Genomic DNA, 23,867 nt, shown 5'->3' with positions numbered 1-23,867 from the left:
GGGAAGGGGGTGGCTGGGATGCTGCTGGAGGTAGCATTCAGCATCCATCCCTTCCAAGTGGATTTATTCCCTTTTAATGACTGCAAAAAATCTGTTTGATGCTGAGAGTTCAACTTTCCACCAGCATGAAATGGCCTCTCTGCTGCCTTTATTTTTTTTTTTTTTTTCCCTGCTGAACTTTTTCAGGTGTTTGGTGTGAGCTCAGGACTGGATTTTGAAGAGACAGATGTAGGTTAGGTGTGAATGGGAAGAGGAATGCTTGGGGAAAAGAAGGGCTGCTAAAAATACCAGCAGGCTTTTTGGAAATTTAGGGGGAAAGGAGGAAAAAAAAGCAAACCCTGAGCTGCTGCTAGGCAGGAGGCAGCTTTCTCTGCACCTTTTGAAGTGGGTGGGGGGGATTTTCAGGCAGATTTTTCAGTGTTTTTACCTTTGACAGCTGGGTGCAGCTTCCTCTGGGGTGGCAGCTGGACATCTGTGTCCCCCCTTCTTATCAAACCCATATCAGGTATTTCAGGTGGAGAGGGGAATTAGGGGCTTTTTTACCTTCCTTGAGCATGAGAACATGATTTGACTTGGGCTTAGTTTTCTCTGAGCTGTACTGACTGCTTCAGAGTGCCCAAAATGTATTTTTTTTCTCCCCAAAGTGCATCTGCAACCATCTGCTCACCCATCTCTCTGCAAGATCCTTGATTTGATGAGGAACAGGCAGGCAAGGGGGGCTCTTGCATTGAGATTCACTCCCAGATGGGTGTCAGGAGGCACAGATAAATCACTTTCAACTTTATTATGGAGCATAATTTTTTTTTTTTGGAGGCTGGAAGCCCCAGGGTGAGCAGAACCCCCTCCTTTTTTGCTTGGAAACCCAAACCACTCAGGGGGAAAAAAAAAAAACAAAAACTTGAGTTCTGCTGGAGCTGCCACTTCAGGCCAGCAGCCCTTGCTCCTTTTTCAGTAATGAATCTCACTTGGTTGCTTTGTGCACTCATCCAAGGGACTCCCAGATATATAAACATTCATTTGAGGATCATTTTGTTTTCTCTTCCATGGTATTTGGCTCTTCTTGGAGGTGTGGATCAGGCAGCCCTGTTCTGCCTGCTGCTTCCAGGCCTGAGGAAGGGGGAGAAGAGGATTTTTGCACCCTAAATTACAGGCTACAACCCAGCCCATGTTGGAGGAGCTGATGAAGCTTAACAGGGACATAGCTGGAGAAATCCAGAGCAGAATTTTTGCACTGCTGGGCTCTGTTTTGGTAGAGGAGCAGTTTTTAATCAGATTTTCCCATCTTTAACTCCCCCTCTCCTCTCAAAGGGCTCCAAGTGCCCAGTTTTTTTCCTGGGCTGGCAAAGAAAACCTGGATTAATTTTGGAGTAAATAAGAGCCTTGCATCACATTCAAGCAAAGATTTCCCAGTCCTCTTGCTTTTCCTGGATTCCCTCAAGCACAGCTGCCCTCTCAGTCTCATTTAACCCCCCAAAATTCACTTCCATTGGGATCCTGGAGTGTGTGAGTTGGGGGGCAAAGTTCCCAAAAAAATCCAGAACTAAAGACTGGATGGCAGCACATGGACACAAAGGAAAATCACAGCATTTGTTTGGATTCTTGGGAATGTTTTATCCATCCTTTTTTATTAATTCTCACCCCCAGGCAGCACCTGGAAGGAGCTTGCTCTGAGGATGAGCTGCATTTTCCTGCTGCTCAGGCAGGTTGTGACTACCCACAGCAGGTTTTTTTTTGTCACTCCCTCAGAATTGAGTATGAATGAGGCTAAAATTCATTTTTTTTTCCAAAGAAAAATGGATATTTGCCTGGGAGCTCACTGCTTTTGCAGTCAGTTGGCTAAAGCCCTTACACAAGTTCTGCTGGCTAACAGGATTACTTGCTTTGACAACACTAATTACTTAAATACTTGTCCTGGTGCCCTGCTGCATGGGGCAAAGGGGCATTGCTGCCTGGGGGGGGGGATTTCTGGGGCTCCAATCCCAACTCTGCAGCCTGGAGGATTTTTTGGGGGGGTTTCTCAGGTGCATCACCACACCAGTAGCTTGCTCTGGGAAATTGGGAAATTTTCATTAATTTTTTTTTTTTTTTTTTTTTTGGAGTGGGGTTGGCAGGAAGCACAACCAGGAGGAAAGTGGAATAATCCCTTGCCTAGCAGCAGCTTTTGTGGCCTTCCCAGGGGGAGGATGCTCCCTCTGGCATCTCCAGAAGAGGTTTGAGTCTCTGCTGGCAGAGGAGAAACTGATTCCTTCTCCTTCCCAGCTCCTTGTGGGAGTGAGTGGAGCCCTGCAAAGCCAGCAAGGGAACTTACATAAAACTTCTTGGCTGCTCTCAGCAGCCTGGCCTCATATTTTCTCTTGCATAACTCCACTTGCTGGAGCTCCCAAGAAAAGGCAAAGCAGAGGATGCCAGGAGCAGCTCAGGGATCTCTTCTGGGATGTCTGAGGGGCAGCATTCCTGCTCCCATCCCTGCCTCTGCCAGCCTGGCTCTGGGATGATGGGAATATGGAGCTGGATGGCTCCTCTTTTTCTCTTCTCCTCCTTATAAATCATTTGACCTCCAAGTGCTCTCAGCTGGGAGTCAGCTGGCAGATGTTAGGACAACTGCCCAGTTTGGATGAGTATTTGCAAATCATTTTCCAGTTGCTTACTGGCAGGGATTGCCAAAGCCTCCCTTGCCCCCCTCTCTCTGAGTCCTGTGTTTCCCCCCAGCTCCTTTTGCCCTCCCTGGCTCCAACCACATTTCTTTGTGGCACACCTACAGCTTCCCCTTCATCCTCCTCCTGCAAACATCCTTAGAAAGGGGGGGGGAAAAAAAGAAAAAAAACCCACGTGAAATTCTGGATATTCTGCAAAATGTCAAGTTTATCTTCAATAACCAAGAGGGCTCCTTTTTTTCCTTTGGCTGTGGAGATGAGCAGTCAAAAAAAAAAAAAAAAAAAATAGAAATATTGCCCAGCCTGTGTTTAAACCTCATTAATTGGCAACTTGGTAGGGCAAGCACTGCATGTGCCCTGGAGCCTTCAAGGCACAGGGGGGACTTTAGCAAGGACCCAGCAGAGCAGAATTTGCAAAAGCCATGGATGAAAGAGGGCCACCAGCTCTCCCCTTTCATTCCACCCACTCTTGTTCTTCCTCTGTCCTACATTTCCCAGGATTTGAAAATTGATGTTCAGCTCCAAAGAAATCTCTGGTGCTGCCTCTCTGCTTTGCCTCTCTCTCTCTCTCTGCCCCCTGGGTTTCCAAGCTCAATTCCTGCTCTTTTTGCATTTAAAGGAGCTGGGTTACATTCCTCTGACTCACTCTGCCAGCTGACCACCAGGATCCCTTCTCTTGCTAAATTCAACATATTTTGGTACAGGGCTGGGTGATGGAGAAGGGACATTTGCAACTTTCTTTGCATGTCACAGCTTCTTTCCACTCTTCAAACCTTGCTTTCCCCACATCCCAGGATGGCAGCAGAGTGGGAGATGGCCCAGGAATAGGTTTCCTTGGAGGCACAGCTTGCTCAGGAGCACCAGGCTCGTCCAGAGGGCTGGAAAAGGTTCACAGAACCAGAGTTTGGGGCTGAAGGAACCTTCAAGATCATCCAAGGGACACCATGGAACACCTCAGCCATGGGACATCTCCCAAGCCCCATCCAAACTGGTCTGGAACCTTTCCAGGGATGGAGCAGCCACAGCTGCTTTGGGAAATTTATTCCAGAATTTCTTCCTCTTCTCCAACCTAAATCTCAATTATGAGCTCTGTCCTTTTCCAGAGGTGTCCCCTGGCCCCAAGGCTGGGAGGTTGAGTGGCAGCACCTCTGGTACCCACACCATCCCAAATCCAAACCCATCCCAACATCTCCTCCATATTCCCAGCTCACTCACCAGCCAGGGCTTGGCTTTGGTCCTGCTCTGCCCAGGAGGTGTCAGAAGGGCTGAAGCCAAAGGGCTGAAGGAAATGCTGAATATTTGGGGTGTTTTCTGAAGGAAATGGACCCAAGACCATCTCTGCATCCCTGCCATAAGATGCAAATTCCTCAGGAGCCACCAGCACCTGGGCCACAAATCTGGGGGTGCTTCAGAGGATTTTTCTTCCAGTTTTTCTCTATTTCCTTTTTCCTTCCTATATTTTTTTTCCTATTCAGGCCTCTTTCCTGGAATTAATTTTAAACTTCCATTTTTATTTTAAAAGCTTCAATATTATGCAGAGTTCATGTGTTCTCCATCTTTTTGAAATCACCCAAGCCCAGGAGCAGGTAGATGAGGAAGTCAGATGGTGCTCACTTCTAACTCTTTTATTTTTGTTTCGTATTCCATTTTTTTTTTGGTTTTCTTCTGCTGGAGGTCACCTTCTCACAAATAATACAATTCCCCTGCATGAAACTAATAATAATGGCTTTTGATAGAGTGTTTTTCTCCTTAAATCTAAAACCCAGGGAACCTGTTGCAAATAGATGAGACCTTCCCTTGCCTTAAAGGTTGAATTTTCTCCAAGTTTTCACGCTTGGGGCTCAGCTTTTGGAGGAGCCACATCCCAAGGGCTGGGAGGCTGTTGGTAAAAGCAGCTTCAATTTGACTTCCTGAGCAGTTTTCCATATTGTTCCTCCTCCCTTACTTGCCAGTCCCTGGGCCCTGGTGTGGTTTGTTTTTTTTTTTTCCCCCTGCTTTTGCAGATATTTGCATGCTTTCCTCTTTTAGTGCGACGTTACGGTGACAACTGTCCCTGCCAAATCAGGAGGCACCTTTCTCTGTGGATGGAGGTGGCATTTGGGCTGCATACGGTGGCTTTTTTAAACATGCTGAGGGGTGGATTCAGCAGCTCTTCTTCTTTTCAGCCTTTTGAGAGCCATCATTTCAGGGGAATTTTGCTTCTGGGTGAGCGTGTGCTCGCCTCGGATCGAAAAAAAAAACAACACAGCCTGGTAAAAAGGCTGTAACCCCACTCCCCCCCCAAAAAAAAACCCCACAAAAAAGATATATTTCTAACTTCTTCACTTCCATTTCCAGCTGTCCCATTCCCTCCCACGCAGAGGCTCACTCTGAAGGAGGTGTTTGAGGATGGGAAGCCAAGGCTGGATGTCTTGAAGAGCCACTTGGTGAAGGAAGGACGCTTGGAAGAGGACGCGGCGCTGAAGATCATCAACGATGGGGCTGCCATCCTCAGGCATGAGAAGACAATGATTGAAGTGGAAGCTCCCATCACAGGTCAGAAAGCTTCCCCAGGGCCAAAATCCTGAAAAAAATCCATCTAGGAAACACGAGCAGGTTCCCTCCATCAGCAAGGTTTTCCCATTGCCTGAGCTCTCGGAGGGAGAGGATTTGGGTGGCTTGGGGCAGAGCACAGCCATGCTGTGCTCCTTGTTGCTGTCATGACCTTTCTTTTCTTAGCCTGTAATTCTGTCCCTCTTTTGTGCTGCTCTTCCTCCCCTAGTGTGTGGTGACATTCATGGGCAGTTTTTTGACCTGATGAAGTTGTTTGAAGTTGGAGGATCACCCAATAACACCCGCTACCTCTTCCTGGGAGACTACGTGGACAGAGGCTACTTCAGTATAGAGGTGACAAAGCTGAGCCTGAGGCTGCTAATGTTCATCTGACCAAAAAAATCTTGCACTGAATTAACAAACACAGACCTCTCTTTTGCTGGATTTTTTTTCCTCTGGTCTGGTTTCCCATGCAGGGAGGAAGACACAGGTAACAGGGTATGATTTGGGGCAGAAAAGCCATGCCCCAGTGTCATGCTTTTGAGCTGGATCCTCCCCCAGTGACAGGGGTAAACAGCAGCAGTGGGGTTAATGACTAAACTCTGGCTTCTGAACTCCAGTTTTAATGCCACTTGTAGCTGTCAGTCAGGGGAACAAGAGGGAGAGCTGATTGTATGTTGCAGGCAGCAGGATCCTAGCAGGCAGTGGGTAGAAAATGTTGAAAAACTTGGAGGATTCAGCTTAGCAGGGAAAAGAAAGCACCACACAACTGAGCCACTGCTTCCCCACTGTCCCCCTGAAAGCAGCAACTTTGTGATGCCAAGGATGGGGTCAGGAGAAAGGAGCAAATCAATCACCTGGACTGCTCTACAGCTTGCTGGGACCCAGGAGCTCAGTGCCAGGGCATTTTCTTGTGGATCTGGCCATGTTGGGTGACAGTCTGCCTTGTCACAACCACCCTGTCCCAGCCATCAGCCAAACATCTTGGTGTCTTGTGTGAGGGGTTTTTTGGAAGCTCTCTGAGATGCCACCAAGCAGGTAGGGGATGGTGCTGCAAGCTGCTGGGCTTAAAGGACCAAATAATCCATGTGGGTGCTGCTGGTTTGGAAGGGAAGGACAGAGCAGGCAGAGTTGGGTGGGAGAGGAGAGGTTATTCCAGTTGGAAAAACCTCCTGGGGCTTGTTTAGGGAAAGGGGGGGCAAAAGAAACCTGGAATAATGGAGTAAAGTGTCTTTCTGAAGTCAGAGGGTGCACAGCAGAGAGGAGGAATCTCTCAGTTCAGTTTTGGGGAGGAACTCTCAGGTGAGGCAAACACTCTGAAGGGTTCAGCAGAGGATTTAGGAGAGTGCTGGCTGACAGCTTGTGCTTTAGCTGCCTTCTGGCTTCCTTCCAGCCTGGAGCTCTGTGTGCTCCCAAATCCTGAGGGTGAGCCAAGGTGTGACAAGGAGCAGATTCCGGGATAGCAGGGACGGATGCTGGAAAGGTGGGGTTGTGCCTGCTGGGATTTCTGCTGGAGCTGGCAGGAGGAGCCCCTAACCCCTGGGGAGGAAGAGGAAGAAGAGGAAGCTGAGCACTTGTTTCAATTCCTTGGCTTGTACAAATCAGGCCTGCAGTATATTTACCTGGAAAAGAGATTATATCATAGCACAGTGACTCCTTTTTCTGAGATAAGATGTGGATTTTTTTTGTTGTTGTCCTTATTAACCAAGAAACCTTCACATGAGAGTTGCCACACCCTGTGTCTACCCCCAGATCTTACAGGTCCTGGGTGGTGAAGTGCTGCTTTTCCCACTCTTTGCTTTTTACCCTGTGATTGATCTGATGTGGGGATTTTTCCTCCCAGATCTGCAGAGGTGAGTGCTGGAGTTAAGGATCACTTCCCTGGCCTCTCTACACTGTGGAAGTATTCCAGGGATGATGGATGATGCCACAGACACACCAGAGGTGTTGTGAAGAGGCATTGCATTTTTTTTTTTCTTTTTTTTTTTTTTTTTTAAGGTAGAAAGTCTGAAAATTAGAGGTAAACTCCTTCAGGTCTCTGTTGTGGCTTGAAGTTCTGACCCAGGGCTGGTGTTTTGGGGCTGAAGAACTCTGGGGCAGTGAAATAAAAGCAGAAATCTTTAATTTCATGCTGCTCTTAACCCTCCTCCTTCCTCTTTTTCCCCCCCAACATCTGCAGAGAAAAAGCCACCATTACCCCACGTTGATCTTTCACGACTCAGGGTGGGTTTTGATGAGTGTGTGTGGGGGCTGAGCCAAATGTCAGTGGTAAAGCAGGAGCTGGAAGGCTCAATTCCCTTGTTCCTCTTTCTTTCCACCTACTGCAAAGAGATTTTGAGAGGTTGAAGAGAATCCCACCTGGGTGTGCAGTTTCTATAGTGAAACCACAGGAGGTTTGCAGCTGGTGTGGAGAATCACTACAAGAAAAGAGTTAACAGTGGCAAATGGGTCTCTTTATATATTATACATAAAGTTATATATATTTATACACCTTATATATATATTATGTATATATATACATTATATATTTGGCTAAAGATGCCTCTAAAATGCCAAATTGGTGCAGCTGGACCCCTGAAGTGTGGAAATTACTGATCTGGGAGCATTTGGGGGTTGGAGTTTTGAGCAGGACAAGAGGAAATGGTCTCAGGTTGCATCAGGGGAGGTTTAGATTGGGTCTTAGAAGAAACTTTTTGAGGGAAAGGATAATTAAACCCTGGGCCAGGCTGCCCAGAGAGGTGCTTGATCCCCATCCCTGGAGGGCTGTGGTGCTGAGGGGGACATGGGTTAAGCCCTGGACTTGGTGGAGTTGGTTTAATGGTTGGATTTAATAATCCTGGAGGTCTTTCCCAACCAGACCCCTTGGGTGATTCTGTGATTCTGTATCCCAGGGGCTCAGGGGATGGAAAAGCATCCAGGTTTTCCCCACAGGGAAGGCAGAAGGAGGGAGCCAACACCATCAGGAGTCAACCTTCTGCATCCATGTGCTGGCTGGGGAATATTATGGAGTGTCTGCCCAGAGCAGCTGATAATCATGACCTTTTAACTGAATGAAATAGGAGGTAATTGTATAATTGCATCCTGATTCAGGCACTCAGGAAACAAGATGCAAAACTGGGGGCCAAGGAGGTGTTAAGGCAAACTGTGGTGCCTTTCAGCAGCCCAGAGAACTCTTTTCAAGCTTTCCCCATCCCTCTGCTTGGTTGGCAAGGTAAAAGGAGCAGTTTGTGGCTCAGACAAAACCTTTTTTTATAAAAAAAAACCAAAACCAAACCAACCCCAAGAGCCTCTGTTCATCAGCTCAGCTGGATGTCTTCAACAAATTATTTCTGGGCCTCTGGCTGAGAGAAATTCTCATTTAGAAATGTTCATTCCCAGTGAGTATAATGAGGCCATGAAGCCTGGTTTGGTTGGGTGGGTTGGTTTTTTTGTGGGTTTTTTTTTTTGTTTTTTTAAAGAAAAGAGTTGTGGGGGGGGAAAGGGAGGGGAACAACCATGTGAGAGGGTTGATGATGTCTGGGGGAAGGAGACAGCTGATGGCTGGGGGAAGGGGACAAAGCATTTGTCACCAAGGCTCTGTTGTGACAGTCAGACCACGGGCTCAGATGTTGTGAAGGAGTTGGAAATCAGGCTGGACACCTGGGTTTTGGAGATGCTGATGAGGTCTGCAAGTGGGAAAGATGCTTTTTCCAAGTGCTTTAAGCTTTTAGTTCCCTCTCCTGGGCCTTTCTGCAGGAAAAGAGGGAAAGGAGAAAGGAGAGATCCTTGTCCATGTTGTTCACTGCGGGACCATCCTGGTCTGGGAACACAAAATAATGTTTTATTAAGTTATCAAGTGAAACAATTATTATAACCAAAAGAGACTCAGTGCAAAGAGTAGATTTATCAGTAGATGTGGGATGGGAATGGCACACACTTTCTGTTTGTTTTTTTTATTTCCATATCCCAAAGGGATTTGGATCCTTGTCCATGTTGTTCACTGCGGGACCATCCTGGTCTGGGAACACAAAATAATATTTTATTAAGTTATCAAGTGAAACAATTATTATAGCCAAAAGACTCAGCGAAAAGAGTAGATTTATCAGTAGATGTGGGATGGGAATGTCACACACTTTCTGTTTTTTTTTTTTTTTATTTCCATATCCCAAAGGGATTTGGATCCTTGTCCGTGTTGTTCACTGCGGGACCATCCTGGTCTGGGAACACAAAATAATGTTTTATTAAGTTATCAAGTGAAACAATTATTATAGCCAAAAGACTCAGTGGAAAGAGTAGATTTATCAGTAGATGTGGGATGGGAATGTCACCCACTTTCTGCTTTGTTTTTTTTTATTTCCATATCCCAAAGGGATTTGGATCCTTGTCAGTGTTGCTCACTGCGGGACCATCCTGGTCTGGGAACACAAAATGTTTTATTAAGTTATCAAGTGAAACAATTATTATAACCAAAAGAGACTCAGTGAAAAGAGTAGATTTATCAGTAGATGTGGGATGGGAATGTCACACACTTTCTGTTTTTTTTTTTTTTATTTCCATATCCCAAAGGGATTTGGATCCTTGTCCATGTTGCTCACTGCAGGACCATTCTGGTCTGGGAACCAGAGCTGGTGGAACACAAAATAATGTTATATTAAGTTAACAAGTGAAACAATTATAACCAAAAGAGACTCAGTGGAAAGAGTAGATTTATCAGTAGATGTGGGATGGGAATGGCACACACTTTCTGTTTTGTTTTTTTTTTTATTTCCAAATCCCAGAGGGATTTGGATCACTATCCAATAACAGAGTTGTCCCTAGGGTAACCTGCCCAGGATTGAATGCACCATTTTATCCAGAATAATGTTAAAGAGGTGAAGGTTGTAAGGTGTGAGTGAAGATGGATTCATAGGGAAAAAGCTGGGATGGGGGGGTTTGGCTTTGAGAGGAACTCTTAGGTTGTGACTTTCTCTGTTGGAAATGGCAGGAAAGGTCCCAGTTTGGCAGCTGCCTCCTTGGGTTGCAGGTCACAATTCCTCCCCCACTGGGACCTGCTGAGCTTTCCCCTGGCAAGGGAAAGGGAAGAGGGGGAATCCAATGGGGTCAAACACTTGGTTTTGGGCAAAATAAGGGGAGAAGTGGAGGATTTGAACCCAAATTACCCAGAGTTGCTCCTTGGCTGTTGTAAACGCTCAGTAATCAATTCCAGGGCAGTGGGGAGTCTGGGAAAGGGATCTCTACAAATCATCAGGCATGGGAGGGTAGGAACCTCCTCTGTTTCTCCTCCCAGCCCCTCTGGGGATGCTTTGGAGTGTCCTTTACTCCTCATTACCCCACTAATACTTGGCAACCCCCCCGTGTCCTTGGGAAGGAGCCCCAGACCCCAGGGAGCTGCAGCAATACTGGAGACGTTTGCTCCCAAAATCTGTGGTTTCCTTGTTGGGCTTCCAGGAGGAATTGTGGTGCCAAGTGACCCCCTTCACTTCCAGCTCACTTTAATGTATTTTGAAATCCTTTTTTCTGCAAGTTCCTGACCTTCTGTACACCCCAGACCCACCTCTTTATTGGTGGGGTGGCTCGACTTCAATGCTTTGCTTTGAAAAGCAGTGCCAGGGTTGGTGGCTTTCTCATTTGGTTCATTTATAGTGACTTTCACTTTTCAGATCTCACTCTTAGCCCCGTGACCTTTAGGTTGCAGGGACAGGAAGTTAAAGCTTTTAAATCCCAGAATAATAATAAATGGGTTTGTGGGGAGCCTTCCTTTTGTTACCAGATGCAATAAAACATTGTTTTGGCTGACCTTAGCCACAGCTTAAGTTACCTGCCACTTTTCCTTGGTTCTGTTCAGTTGGAGATTTAGGAATTTGCAGTCTTTTTCTGAATTCTGAGTTAGATACAGATGGGTCCCTTGCAGCTTCTTGGGGTTTTAGTGATCCCTGCCTGGATCTGGAATGACTAATGCAGAGCTTACCTTGCAGGTTCAGTGCTTAAGTACCACGACAGGTATCTGTACTGGAAATGAGCTCAAAACTGGTTTCTTTTGCTTCTGGATGTTGTTCCTGGGCGACAGCACCTGATTCCCAGAGATCTGTGCACCAGATCAGCAATGGTTTTAAGTGTAAAACTGCTGACAGACTTCATGGTTCACATTCCCCAGGCGGGTGTCCCCTTTCTGTACCATGTCAGCCTAAAGGGTAAGCTCTTATTAGGGACTTTAATCCAGATCTTCAGGCTTGCTGTCATTAGAGGCTGGCCCTCCAGCACTCAAAATCAACAAGGGAAATGTGATAACATTCCCCCACCTGAGATACCAGCTGATTTAGCTGTCAGCTTGACAGCCCCAAGCACAGAAGGGTGAGCACGCTCCCTCCCTTTCCCTGTTTCTCTTCGGAGAGCATTTCTGCTGAAAACCATTGTTTGACTTTGACTTTGGGCTCTGCCTCATCAAAGAGGATCTTTTTACAGGTGTTGGTGCTCAGATAAGGGCTGTGGAAAGCCCTCCTCAAAGCCAGGAGGCTTTACCAAGGTTGTTTGTTGGCCGAGCTTTTCCTGTTTTCAACTCGAGCTTCACATGACTGTGGTGTAAGCAGAAAAACAGAGGCAGGCTTGGAGGGGGGGGGAAATCTGGGGGGAAGATGAAGTTCTCTAGTGTTTAATGCTCTTGATAAAATGTCTAGCAGGGCTTTCTCTTCCAGTTGCTGCTCTCTGGTTTGGTTTGCAGCAGGACATCTGGAGCGTGCGTCTCTCCGCACAGCTGGTTTTGCTTTGCTGCAAAAAATAAAAAGTGTTCTATTTTTTTTTTCTCTCCTTGCTTTGTTTTTTGGCTGGAAGGAAAAAAAAAAAAAGCTGCCCTTGCCAAGCCCTGAGCTGGTTTCAGTTGAATGCAAGCTCGTTTGTCACTTCTCCAGCTCAGGCATCATGGAGAGAACTGCTCCGTGTGGCTTTCCCCCACTGGGGAAGTTGGCCAAGATAAGATCTGCTGCTGATTATGGAGCTGGGTTTCTATCAGGGTTCCACTTTGAATTCAGCTTTGTTGGGTGTTTTCCCAGAAGCACTTACAGCTTAGTACCCTGCAGAAGGTTTTTATTACATGCCATCTCCCTCCTTCCCTTTCTTACAGTGTGTGCTGTATTTATGGAGTTTAAAGATAAATCATCCCAAAACATTGTTCCTCCTTCGAGGGAACCATGAGTGCAGGCACCTCACAGAATACTTCACCTTTAAGCAGGAATGTAAGTATCAGCAGTGTGAAGGATTTAAATACATTAACATGTTGTGACTAGGTGTGGGGCTGAATTTTTGTGCCTGCCATGAGCTCTATCAGGTAGCTCTGGAGCTGTAAAAACCTGTTGTGTTTTTTTTGCTGCCTACATAGCTCTTCTATTTCAGCTTCTGCTTAAAAAAAAAACCAACTAACCAAACCAAAAAACCCAGAAAGCCACAAATATATAAGTCCTTGAAAGTTCCTGAGTGCATGTTGGTGTGGCCTTCTTGTTCTGAAGAATGAGCCTGGATGGAAGAAAGGCAAAACCCCATCTTCCCTCTCTTGCTCATTGCATGCACACCCCCCCCTCCCTCCTCCTTGACTTTCAGGCCCAGCAACATATAATTACTGCCAAATGACTTTCAGCTCCAGATTGTGCAGCTGGGATCAGTGATTACAATTGGAAGCAAATAAAGGATTTGCTCCCCAGTGTTTGCACTGGGGAGAATCATTACCTTGAAGATCATTTTGGTTGAGTTAAAGAGTTTTCTGCAGCGTTTCTACATCTTTTTTTAAACCAATGATGAGGAAAGGTTGGGGAATGACCCCTCTCCCCTGAGGCTGAATTCTTTCATGAAAAAAAAAACAACAAACCAAAAGATGCACAGCAGCAACCTGCAGCTCTGGTAGGGAGGAGCTGCTCAAGGACCTGACCTCAAGAAATAGTTAAGGGCAAGGCACAAGGTCAATCTGCAGCCCTTCAGCTCTGGATGCTGCTGGACAGGTACTGAGATCATGACATCTGCTGACTCAGAAAGGAGTTGGGAAACACCAGCCAGCTCTCTGCTGGATCCTGGCATCATCAGATGCTGGGAGATGAGCTCCTCTTGAGCTGGGCTCAGTTGGCACCAGAAAGCCAGAGGTGATGGTTGGTTGGTTTTTTTTTATTTATTTCCCCTTTGAAAACCAGGAGATATTCCTTTTCCACTATCATAGCTGAAGAAACCTGTTGGTACCTCTGAATTTCCTGGAAGGAGAGGTCAGTTGGGCTTTTTTGCTTTAGCCAGGGTTTTTAGCAGCAATGGGGCTGCCTCCAAAATCTGCCTCTGGTTACATCCTACTGCCCTGCAAAGGGGCTGCAGGAGCCACACACTTGACACCTGATGATCTCTGCTCTGACAGGGGGTGTTGAGAGAGATTTCTGCCCCTGGCAGGGTGTGGGAGCTGCTTTCAGAAGGGCTGTGCTTTCTATTTTCTGTATCAAACCATCTTCACCTCTCTGAAAATGAGGCAGCCAGCTCATCATCACCTCCAAACCCTGAAGGATCCTGCATCAAAATTCACTGAACTGCAGGCATCTTGGTTAAATTCTGACTCCAAACATTTGTGTCCAGCTGCAAAGGCAATTCCTAACTGACTGTGGAATATTGTGGGATATTGCTGTGCCAAATGAAACAGCTGCTGCATTTCCAGTGTGTAATCTGCCTGGCTGGGAAGGCTCTCAGAGCCTCGAGGTGCAGTGTGGATGGAAGGGAAGCAATGGGATGGCTTGATTAGGATCCCAAATTTTCTCTGAATGTGGCAAGCCCCTTTGCTGTGTTAATCTAAGTGCAAGTGTTCTAAAAAATAGCTTGGAGGGAGAAAAATATTCTTGGCCAGATTAATTTATTAAATATAATGGCCAGATGGCTGTCGAGCCTTTTTTATCTTTGTGTCCAAGAAGCATTTTCTCAGTCAGCATTTTCACTAACAGAGGGGGTGCAAAGTTCAACTCAGTGAGCCACAGATGCAGAGTTTCCATATCACCTCAGGAGTGAGGTTTCTTGAACTTATTTATCAGCCCTGTGGCTGATCAAAGCTCTGCTTAATGCTGCTCATACCACGTAGCGTTGGATGCATGAATGACTCCCACTTGAAAAAAAGAAAAGATTGGGGAAAAAAAAAAAAACCAACCAGCTCTGCTTTCAGCTTGAGCAGGCTTTGTTGTGTAAATGAGTACATTAATTCAATTCTTCCCTCTTTTCCTCCCCCTTCCCCCTCATCTTTCCAGGTCGAATCAAGTATTCAGAGCGAGTGTATGATGCGTGCATGGATACATTTGACTGTCTTCCTCTTGCTGCCCTCTTAAACCAGCAATTTCTCTGTGTCCATGGAGGACTGTCTCCAGAAATCACATGTCTAGATGACATTAGGAAAGTAAGTCATCTTTCCCACAACACCCAATTAACAGCCTGATTAATGGCTTGCTTGATTCCTCTGTGGAATTCCAAGCTGGAGGCTCCTTGGGCTCTGCCTGCCCACCCTGTGGGTGGGTGGGTGGGTGTTGCTGGTGCCTCCACCAGCTTTATTCTGATGTTGTGTACATTTTCCAGTTAGACAGGTTTAAGGAGCCTCCAGCCTTTGGTCCAATGTGTGACCTGCTCTGGTCTGACCCATCAGAGGATTATGGCAATGAGAAAACACTGGAGCATTTCTCCCACAACACTGTTAGAGGCTGCTCCTATTTCTACAGGTAAGGGGTGATCTGGGGGGCTCTGACTGACAGAGCTTTTTTCTCTCTCCTCACAGACTAAGTAGGGAGATCAGTTGCCATTCAGATCACCCAGTGGGTCTTTACCTGACTCTGGAATAACCTTTCACTTGGCTCCAATACACAAGATCTTGTTTGTTTTATTTTTTTTCCTCCTGTAATATTGAGCTCTCTTTGGATGTATTGCTCTATGAAATTGTGGTGTCGGATGGCAGAGATGCTTTTTTGAGCTGGCAGGGTGCCTTTTGAGTGGTTTTCAGGCATTGGACACTACCAGGAGCTCTAGGAAATCATCTTTTCCTGTCTCAAAGAGAAGCATTTGAGCTGACAGACTACTTGTAGCCTGGCTGCTAGGGAGGATTTGGCACCAGGGGTCTGTTTAAACAGAATGCTTTGCAATTCTTTTGGGAATGATGTCACACAGATTTGCCTTGTTTGGGGGACACAAACCCAACAAGTGGCTGCATCCTCAAACCAAGCCCCTGGATGCCGTGCTAACGTGGCCTTGCTTTTTTTTTTTTTTTTTTTTTTTTTTTCCAGTTATCCTGCAGTTTGTGAATTTTTGCAGAACAATAGTTTGTTATCCGTAATCCGAGCTCACGAAGCCCAGGATGCTGGGTAAGTTTGGGAACCCAGGAGCTGTGCAGGTGCCTTCTGTGGTCCTGCTGGCCTTGGCCAGGGCAGTTGGGAACCCAGGAGCTGTGCAGGTGCCTTCTGTGGTCCTGCTGGCCTTGGCCAGGGCAGTGTTTGTAACACTTGACCTGTTTTTCAGGTACCGAATGTACAGGAAGAGCCAGACAACAGGCTTTCCATCATTAATCACAATCTTCTCTGCACCAAATTACCTAGATGTCTATAACAACAAGGGTAAGGCTGCCAGGGCTCTCCTGCCACTCTCTCCTTAACCACTCTCTTCAGGCTGAAGTGAAACTTGATGTGCTCAACATCCCCTTTCAGTTTTAACCCCTTGGTTTTTTTACCCTTTCTGCATTCCTCCAGGAAGCTGAGGGGGCTCTGGGGAGCTGGAAGTGAAGTCCTCCAGCTCAGACTTCAGGTGTTAGTGTGGCAATTAGCTGTCAAATTATAAAGCCTAGAACAGGGCTTTCATTTCCAGCCACATGACAGCTCTCTTGAAAGATGCTGCCAGAAAAGAAAATCTCCTGGTCCATAGGCAAGCTTTTTGTGCCCCTAAATGCCTTTGAGTATCACAGGGAACTTGCCTCCCCTGGGTTTTGGTTTGTTTTTTTTTAACTCCTCACTTTGGATCTTGGCCCTGCAGCCATCACTTCTGATTCACACAGTTATTACCAGCTTGGCTTAAATTGACCTTCACAATTAGGACCAACTTTAGTGAAACTAAACAAGCAAACCCAAATAATGCTCTTGAAGCCTTCTCATTTTGGAGAGCTGGGAGTTTGATTCTGCACAATTACAGCCTCTGCTTGATAATGAAGTTTTGTTAGCAGAGGTCCAACCCCTCCCTGAAGCTGAAAAAAAAGTTTTTTTTTCCTTTTTCTCCCTTAGCTGCTGTACTGAAATATGAAAACAACGTCATGAACATCAGGCAGTTCAACTGTTCCCCTCATCCATACTGGCTTCCAAACTTCATGGATGTCTTCACATGGTCTTTGCCTTTTGTAGGGGAAAAGGGTAAGAGAGATTTGGAGTTTTTGGTTATGAATTGTCCCCTGGGTAGTCACAGCACCTGTTTCAGAAAGCTTTTACCAAGCAAACGAGCCTTTCTTGCTGGTTCTGCATGGCTGGGGGAGCTGATCTTGGGTGGTGTGGCTCCACCTCAGAATTTGGAGACATTTCTCTTGCTCTGGGTTTGCAACAGAGAAATTAAAATTTCCTGTTGGCTTTTGGCCCAGTGAGAAGGAAACATTCACTTCAATTTGAGGGCTTTTTTTTCATTCTGAAGGAAGTGAAGCAGCTTAAAATACAACCCAGCCTTTTTGCTTCAGCTTTTCACCAAAAGAATTTTTACATCTCCCTCTGAGTTTAAATCCCACCCCAGCATTGTACATTTGGAATATTGACTTCCAGGTGGGATGTGCCAGAGGTTTGGGAGCTTTTTTGACTTGGAGGAACCAAAGGTTGAATTCCCCCCCTCCAAATTTAACATTTTTGGAGCCAGGTGGCCTTTTGTGCAGGTTGGGGTGGGGAAATGGGCTCTTCAGCAAGCCCAGGCTGTTCTGTAGGAATCTTGGCACCCCCTCCCCATATCTGTTTCATCCAGAGATGTGCTTGGACCTCATCCACCTCCTCAGCAGAAGGTGTAAAGTCTGTACCAGCAGCATGGTGCTGAAACTGTCTTTGGGCTTCCACTTCCAGACTAGAAATGACCTTGAAACTCTTGGCTTGTCCAGCTCATCCTCCAAAATACCTTTTTGTCTGCCAAACCTGCTCACCAGGCCTCACTAATCTTCCTCTCTGTCCTTCTTGCAGTCACAGAAATGCTCGTTAACATCCTCAACATATGCTCTGATGATGAGTTGATTTCAGATGGTGATGAGACATTGGAAGGTAAAAAAAACCAAACTTCTGCTCGAGCTGCTAACAGCAGGGGGGGAGGGAAGGTGGGGAAGGTGTATGGTGTTAATTCAAGACTGATTAACACTTGATTTATAGCCAGGGTCTCTGGTACCTTTTTGGCCAACAGTTCTAGGTAGGAAATATTTGATTTTATTTTTTTTTCCTTTGCTTTTCAGTCACAGAGAAATTAAATTTTATTCTCTGTAACAGATGCTTCTTGCCAGCCACTCTGGAGAATGGTTTCTTGCTCCTTCCAGAGCAGTCACTTATTTTTTTTTTCCCCTCGCAATTCAAAATTTTCTGCACCAAAATATCCACCCAACCTTCTCATCTGTTGCAGTCAACTCCTCTGTAAAGTGCCACACACACATCCCCCAAGAAAAAAATCAATCAGAATGCAGGTTTTGGCCCTGTTTTTAAGCTTTGCCTGAAAGGGACCAAACAATTCCTGGTCTGATCTGAAGTTTGGATACCAGAGGGGATCTGGTGACCCAAAGGAAGCTCAGACAAGAGGTGTGCAGGGAGAAGCTGGGCTGGGAGCCTGCCTGGGATGGGAATGCTGGTGCACAAGGGTGCTCCCCACTACTTTTGCTCTGGTAGAGCAGTCTGTGTGGGGCAGAGGATGGGGAAATCCCACAGAGGAGCAGAACACCCTTTGGGTTCAACCAAATCCCACTGCTTCCCTCAGCAGCTTGAGACTTAAACCCGCTTCTCCCATTGCATTTTGTTGGCTTTTTTTTTTTTTTTTTTGGTTTGTTTGGTTTTTGTGTTTTGGTTTCTTGGTTGGTTTGTTGTTTTGGTTTTTTTTATTCTTTTCTCCCTCCCATGAAAATTAAATTTGTTTCTTCTATCTCTGTCTTCATCTACTTGTTTCTTGGTGTCTCCTCTCCCTGAAGATCACTACATTTCAAGCTATCCGAAAGGTACCCAGCTAGAATTTGCTACCAGCTTAATTATCACTGCCTGTGCCACCAGATTCCTTGGAGTGGATTTGAATAGCTGACTAGTTGGGCAGTCTCTTCATCCCCTTTCAGTTTTAACATGGTTTTTAACCCTTCTGCATTCCTCCAGGAACCTGAGAGAAACGGGGCCACGTTTCTATCCGACTTCTGAATGCAGCCACTTAGTGCATGGCTGAGCCATGGGTGCATGTTAGACCTCTGGTTTGGCTTCTCCTGTCCTCCTGGGTAGTTGGGCCATGTGAGGAATCTCAGCTGAGAGGAGATGCATTTGTTACCTCTTCAACTTTGATTTTTTTTTTTTCCTTTGTTTTCAGTTCCCTTCCATGCTTTTCTCTCCCGTTGGCTCTGTAGAGCGGAAAGGGGAGGAGGGGGGGGAATGGAAGTTCACATCTTTGGGGTTTTTTTTTTTTGTTTTTTTTTTCCACTTCGTGTTTGTGTGGGGTCAAAGCAGAGTTGCAAGGCTCCAGCCAGCCAGTCACTGTGTGCCTTGGATGCCAAAGCTGATGCTTGCCTGACCCTCCTCCCCGTGGCAAGCACAGCAGCCTTCATCAGCACCCGGAGCCCTCCGTCTTCTGCCTTGCAAAACTTGTGTCTACATGCCTGTCATTTGTGTTTCATCCAACAAGACCTATCCAAGCCCTTTTCCTTCACTGGTTCTACTCTCTTTAAGACCTTTTTTTTAAAGTCCCTGTGTCTCGTTGGTGTTGTTCCCCCCCCCCTACCCCTCCTCTCACTGCCATCCTCTCGGTGCTGTTCTCTCAAGAGTGTAGCTGTGACTCCGTGAACCATGATTTCTTTTCCTGGAGTCAGGCAGGTGCCTGATTGACATCCCCTCAAGTAGCCAGAGAACAGGAAACCTTAAACATGCTGCTCTTTGGTTTTTTTTCTCTCCCTAAGGTGGGACAACAGTCCGTAAAGAAATCATCAGGAATAAGATCAGAGCCATTGGGAAGATGGCGCGCGTCTTCTCTGTCCTTCGGTGAGGAAGCAGCTCGTGGTTTGGGGGGGCTGAGCTTTCATTTGGGGCTCTGAATAACCACCCTGCTGTTGGTCAGGATGCACCAGGCCAGCACTGAGGGGAAAAAAAAAAATCATAGAATCCTAAAATCCTAGACTATGTCCCCAGCTCAAGGGTGGGAGCTGATGCTGCTTCACCTCTGGGGATGGTGATAGATTTGCTTTGGTGGTGGCAAAGTGACATCATGTTCTCAGCTCTGCCACCAGCCAGGCAGTAGGAAACCCTCCAAAATAGGGCTGTGGGGCTGAAAATCTCATGTGGGAACCACACATCCTTCTGTGAGGCATAGCCAGGCTGGCAGAAGTCATAAAATCCTAAAATCCCAGCCCGGGGTTGGGTTGAAGGGACCTTAGAGATCACCCAGTGCCACCCCCTGCCAGGGACAGGGACACCTCCCACCAGCCCAGGGTGCTCTAAGCCCCATTCAACCTTCAACACTGCCAGGGATGGGGCAGCCACCCTGGGGGCAACCTCACCACCCTCACAACAAAGAAATCTGGTGAGGCTTTTGCTTCAGAGTGGATGGCAAAGGCTTGAGGTGGGGGTTTCTGGTGGTCTGGCTCTCAGAAACCTTCATCTCCAGCACCACTGCCAACAGCAAAGCTGCTGCTGAGGTGAATTTACCCCTTTCAGCACACATTTGCTGTGCTGTCACTCTGCCCCACTGTGTTTGGGTGAGCAGAGGTGCTGTGTTTACAGGCAGGGTTGTCCTTGGTGCCCAGCAGCCACAGCAGGCTCCAGTTTTCCTACCACTCACAGTCTTGCCATCTCTCCATAACCCTTTGCTTTCCATCTTCTTTGCAGGGAGGAAAGTGAGAGTGTGCTGACTCTGAAAGGCCTGACTCCCACAGGTACCCTTCCCCTGGGAGTGCTCTCTGGGGGCAGGCAGACCCTACAGACTGGTGAGTATGAGCCCCCCACCCCTCTGCAGCCCTGCAGCCCCCCAACACTTTTAGCCCTGCCCCTTAGCTGCCCCCCAAACCCTTCAGCCAGTTCCCACAGGCACCTTTCAGGGTGCCAGGGAAGCAGGGAGGTGCTTCAAGCCTCCACAGGGAGGAAAGATTCAGAAAAAGAAAAAAAGCAGGAATGTGGGTGGGGATGTGGAGAGCCTTCCAAGCTGTCCCCAGATACCCTCCAGGAGGGGAATGCAAGGAGAAAAGAAAAAAAAAAAAGACAGCAAACAGCACCCTGCCTAAAGCATGTGTATTGCTTTATTGTACGTTTCTGCAACAATTTTTTTTTTATCATTTCTTTCCCTTTTTATGCTGCATGATGAGCATCCTCTGCTTCACCTCTCTGCTGCTGCTGTGTGATAGTGGATAAATGAGTGTCATAGTGAGCTGCTTGTTTGTTCTCTGTTCTCCTATTTTCACCCAATGGAGCTGCAAATCCCAAACAGGGGAAGCATAGATTTAATTTAAGAGGTTCTTCCCAAGCCTGTGTGTTTCATATTAAGATTTTTCTCAGCCCCCCCAGGTTATGCTCTGGTTTTGGGTGGATATTTGGCTCCCTCCCCCATCTGTCTGACTGGGGCTCTGTCTGTTTGAAACTCTCAGGGCAGAGAGAGGTTGGCTGGTGGTCAGGGAATGAGTTAGCTGAGTAACATGTGTCCCCCCAGAGGGAATCCTGTAATTTAGTGGTTTAATCCTTTCCTGCCACCAGCCTTTGAGTGCTGGCATCTCCCCAGCCTGCTTTCCCTTTCCTAGCAGGGAATTTCCTGCAGGTTCACAGGAGGGCTCCTCCTGGGATCTCCTTGCCCTCCATTCAGTAGTTCACAAGTGAAAAACCTGGAAATTATTGCTGCCCACTGAGAGCTCCAAAAGTCCTGGGTTTCTCTGCCTGCAGAGGAGTAGGGATTATTTTTTTATTCTCTTTTTTTTTTTTTAATATAGCAACCATAATGTTTCTTCTGCAGGCAGAAGAACAGAGCCTGATGGTGGCTTAGTGGGATGGTGGCTTCTGCCCCTTCCCCTCTTTTTGGGGGGGATCCTTGGAGGGGATGTGTGGAAGTTGGGATTTCTGTCCCTGAGACAGGACAAACAAGCTGGATCTTTGCTGCTTCCTTCCTTCTCCTCCCGTGGCTCCCATGCTCCTCTGAGCAGCACCCTGCTTTTCCTGCCCTTCCCACACTCCTTTCCCTGTCCTTTTTCCTCCTCTTACCCCTTTCCCACATCCTTCTGGGAAGAGGAGGGGGCTGCAGGGAGCCCCTTCCTCCCCCCCTCAGCCTTTTGCCAGCAGCACGGTGTAGCCAAACCCACCAAATCACCCAGGCTGGAGCAAAAAATCTTCAGCTCCCAATTCCATTCTTCCTCTGTGGCCTCTTAGGGACCACAGGGCCTTTGGATTGTGTCCAAAGCAATAAAACCTGGGATGTTCTGAGCCTAAAAATGGGGGGGGATCTGTTCAAGGGAAGGGGGTCTCCCCCCAGATCTTGAGGCAGGGACTACCCCAAACTTGGATGGCTGCTGCAACAGATTTAGGAAAGGGGACATTGCTCAGCTTTGTGGTGCTTTGTTGCTTGGTAACACTTTTAGGAGGTGGAGCTGAAGCCAAACTGGATTTAAAGCATGCTTTTTTTTTTTTTTTTATTATAATTCAAGGCACTGGGAGCAGAGCAGCCTGGTATCTACTGCTGCCTGCCCTCCCCCCCCCAGAGAACAACCTGCTCCTCTCTTCCCTGCTGCTCCAAAATGTCATTCCCTCCCCTGCCATGGTTCTGGGGGTTGAGGCTTTGCTTTTGGGGTAAATTCCACATGATTTACCTTCTGGAGCTGACCCAGGCACCCAAACCCCCACGGTTTGGTCCCAGACATGGGTCCCCCTCCTGCCTGAGCCCATCTCTCCACTTCTATTTCTTTCCATCAAATATATCTGTCTGACAAGTCCAGAGAACATGAGGAAAGGAGACTCCCCTGTGTCCCTGCCCTGTCCCTGTCCTCTCCAGCCCCTGTCACCTTGTGGTTTGGTTTTTGTTTTTTTTTTTGGTTGTTTCCCCCCCCAATTCCCCTTCTTACCATTTAATTTTGATGACGGTCGTCTCCACACTGGGGCTGGGAGGCTGTGGGCTCTGCAATGATGTTAGATCACTCACTGTCACTCTTTTTTTTTTTTGTTTTGTTTGTTTGTTTTTTTTGTTGTTGTTTTGGTTTTATTCTTTTTTTTTTCTGTCTTCATTTTTGCATGCCACTGTTCTTCTGTATTGCAGCCACAGTAGAAGCTGTAGAGGCACGGGAAGGTATGGCTAGAATCCGGCAAGAGACTCCAATCATCTCTGTGTGTGTGTGTGTGTGTGTGTGTGCTAATTTTAAAGAGCTTTATCAGCCTTTTGGAAGCTTTTTACTCTTGCATCACCAGAAATAGGGGAGGATGGGCCCCTGCTGGGAAGCAAAAAATCCCCACTGGGCTGGTTCAAGGCAATTTTAGCCTTCATGAGGCTGTTGCTTGGTGTAATGCCTTTCATTTCAAGAGTGCCCCCCTCTCTGGAGCAGTTTGGGCTCTGGTGTCTCAAAAACTTGGTGCTGGGGTGGGATCCCACCTTGGGTGCCTCCTGGCTGAGTTTGTTCCCTGGGGAAGGCTGGCAACACCCTAACCCAAGGCAAACTGCTCCAATGTAATCCTGCCCTTCCCAAGGGGATCCCAAGTGTGGATTTGCTCCTTCTGGAAGTGACAGATTCCTGAGGTTACTATCCAGGGAGGTTTGCTCCTCTTTCAACTCCAGATAAACCTCTGTGCAGAGAGCTTTTTAATTACCAAGGGGAGTTTGTTTGTAACCCAACCCAATCCTTGCAGAAAGAGTTGGCACAACCCCCTTTTTTTCCTTCAATCATCCGTAACACAAAAAAGGAAAACACTTGGTCCAGATCATCACTGGGAGGATGGTGTCCTTAGGTTGAGACAGAGCTCCCCCAGCCCTTGGTGGGATTTCATCACTCCTGAGACTGTCTGTGTGTCTCCTGGTCATGCAAGAAGTGTTTGCCTCTGTGACCTGAGGACTCTCCTGGTGTTTGCAGTGTGTGGTTTGTCTTGGAATTAAAGCCTTGTGGTGACGTCTTTGTTGTGCTGGGTTGTTTTGGTTGGTTTTTTTTTTTTTTTCCCCCTTTTTTTTTTTTTTTTTTTTTTGAGTATTGTGGTTTTCAGCTTTGAAAGTTTCCTGAGATTTTTTTTTGTGTGTGTGTGTTTTTGTTGTGTTTTGTTTTCCCACTCTCTGGGGAAACGTTGAGCACTTGTCTGGTCTTCAAGTCCCTGCCGCTAAACCCTATTCCCGGAGGAACCTTTCTTAGGGAGCAGAGCCATGTCACTTCTTGACTTTGTGGCAAAGAACTCCACATCCCAGCTGCTCCATGGGCCCCACCCCAGCTGGTGATACCCAAAAATCCCCCTCCAAACCCCAACCCTCATCCTCCCTATTACCCAGACACGTGCTTCCAGTTGCCCCGACTCCTCTATCCTTTCCGTG

The 23,867-nt window shown here is 47.0% G+C and overlaps 1 protein-coding gene across 4 annotated transcripts in view; it reads left to right on the top strand.

The window, feature by feature from the left end:
- The window catches only part of PPP3CC (protein phosphatase 3 catalytic subunit gamma), a 38,487-nt gene that overhangs the window by 10,316 nt on the left and 4,304 nt on the right, over positions 1 to 23,867 (top strand). For 3 of the 4 annotated variants that reach the window (XR_011722981.1, XR_011722980.1, XM_071729255.1), the window contains exons 2-13: positions 4,992 to 5,189; positions 5,416 to 5,540; positions 12,283 to 12,394; positions 14,417 to 14,562; positions 14,739 to 14,878; positions 15,437 to 15,514; positions 15,669 to 15,763; positions 16,421 to 16,546; positions 17,345 to 17,422; positions 19,291 to 19,372; positions 20,216 to 20,313; positions 22,617 to 22,646. Coding sequence is in view for 2 of the 4 variants with exons in the window: in XM_071729255.1 (XP_071585356.1) it covers positions 4,992 to 5,189; positions 5,416 to 5,540; positions 12,283 to 12,394; positions 14,417 to 14,562; positions 14,739 to 14,878; positions 15,437 to 15,514; positions 15,669 to 15,763; positions 16,421 to 16,546; positions 17,345 to 17,422; positions 19,291 to 19,372; positions 20,216 to 20,313; positions 22,617 to 22,646 (1,308 nt within the window). In the remaining 2 variants the exon portion in view is untranslated. The remainder of the gene's footprint in view (positions 1 to 4,991; positions 5,190 to 5,415; positions 5,541 to 12,282; positions 12,395 to 14,416; positions 14,563 to 14,738; positions 14,879 to 15,436; positions 15,515 to 15,668; positions 15,764 to 16,420; positions 16,547 to 17,344; positions 17,423 to 19,290; positions 19,373 to 20,215; positions 20,314 to 22,616; positions 22,647 to 23,867) is intronic. The other variant, XM_071729256.1, reaches the window with a different exon arrangement.

This window comes from Heliangelus exortis, chromosome 30 (assembly GCF_036169615.1).
Source record: "Heliangelus exortis chromosome 30, bHelExo1.hap1, whole genome shotgun sequence".
In the NCBI taxonomy this organism is placed as follows: Eukaryota; Metazoa; Chordata; class Aves; order Apodiformes; family Trochilidae; genus Heliangelus; species Heliangelus exortis.
Note: the sequence above shows the minus strand (reverse complement) of the source record. Positions and strands in the feature narration are given on the sequence as shown.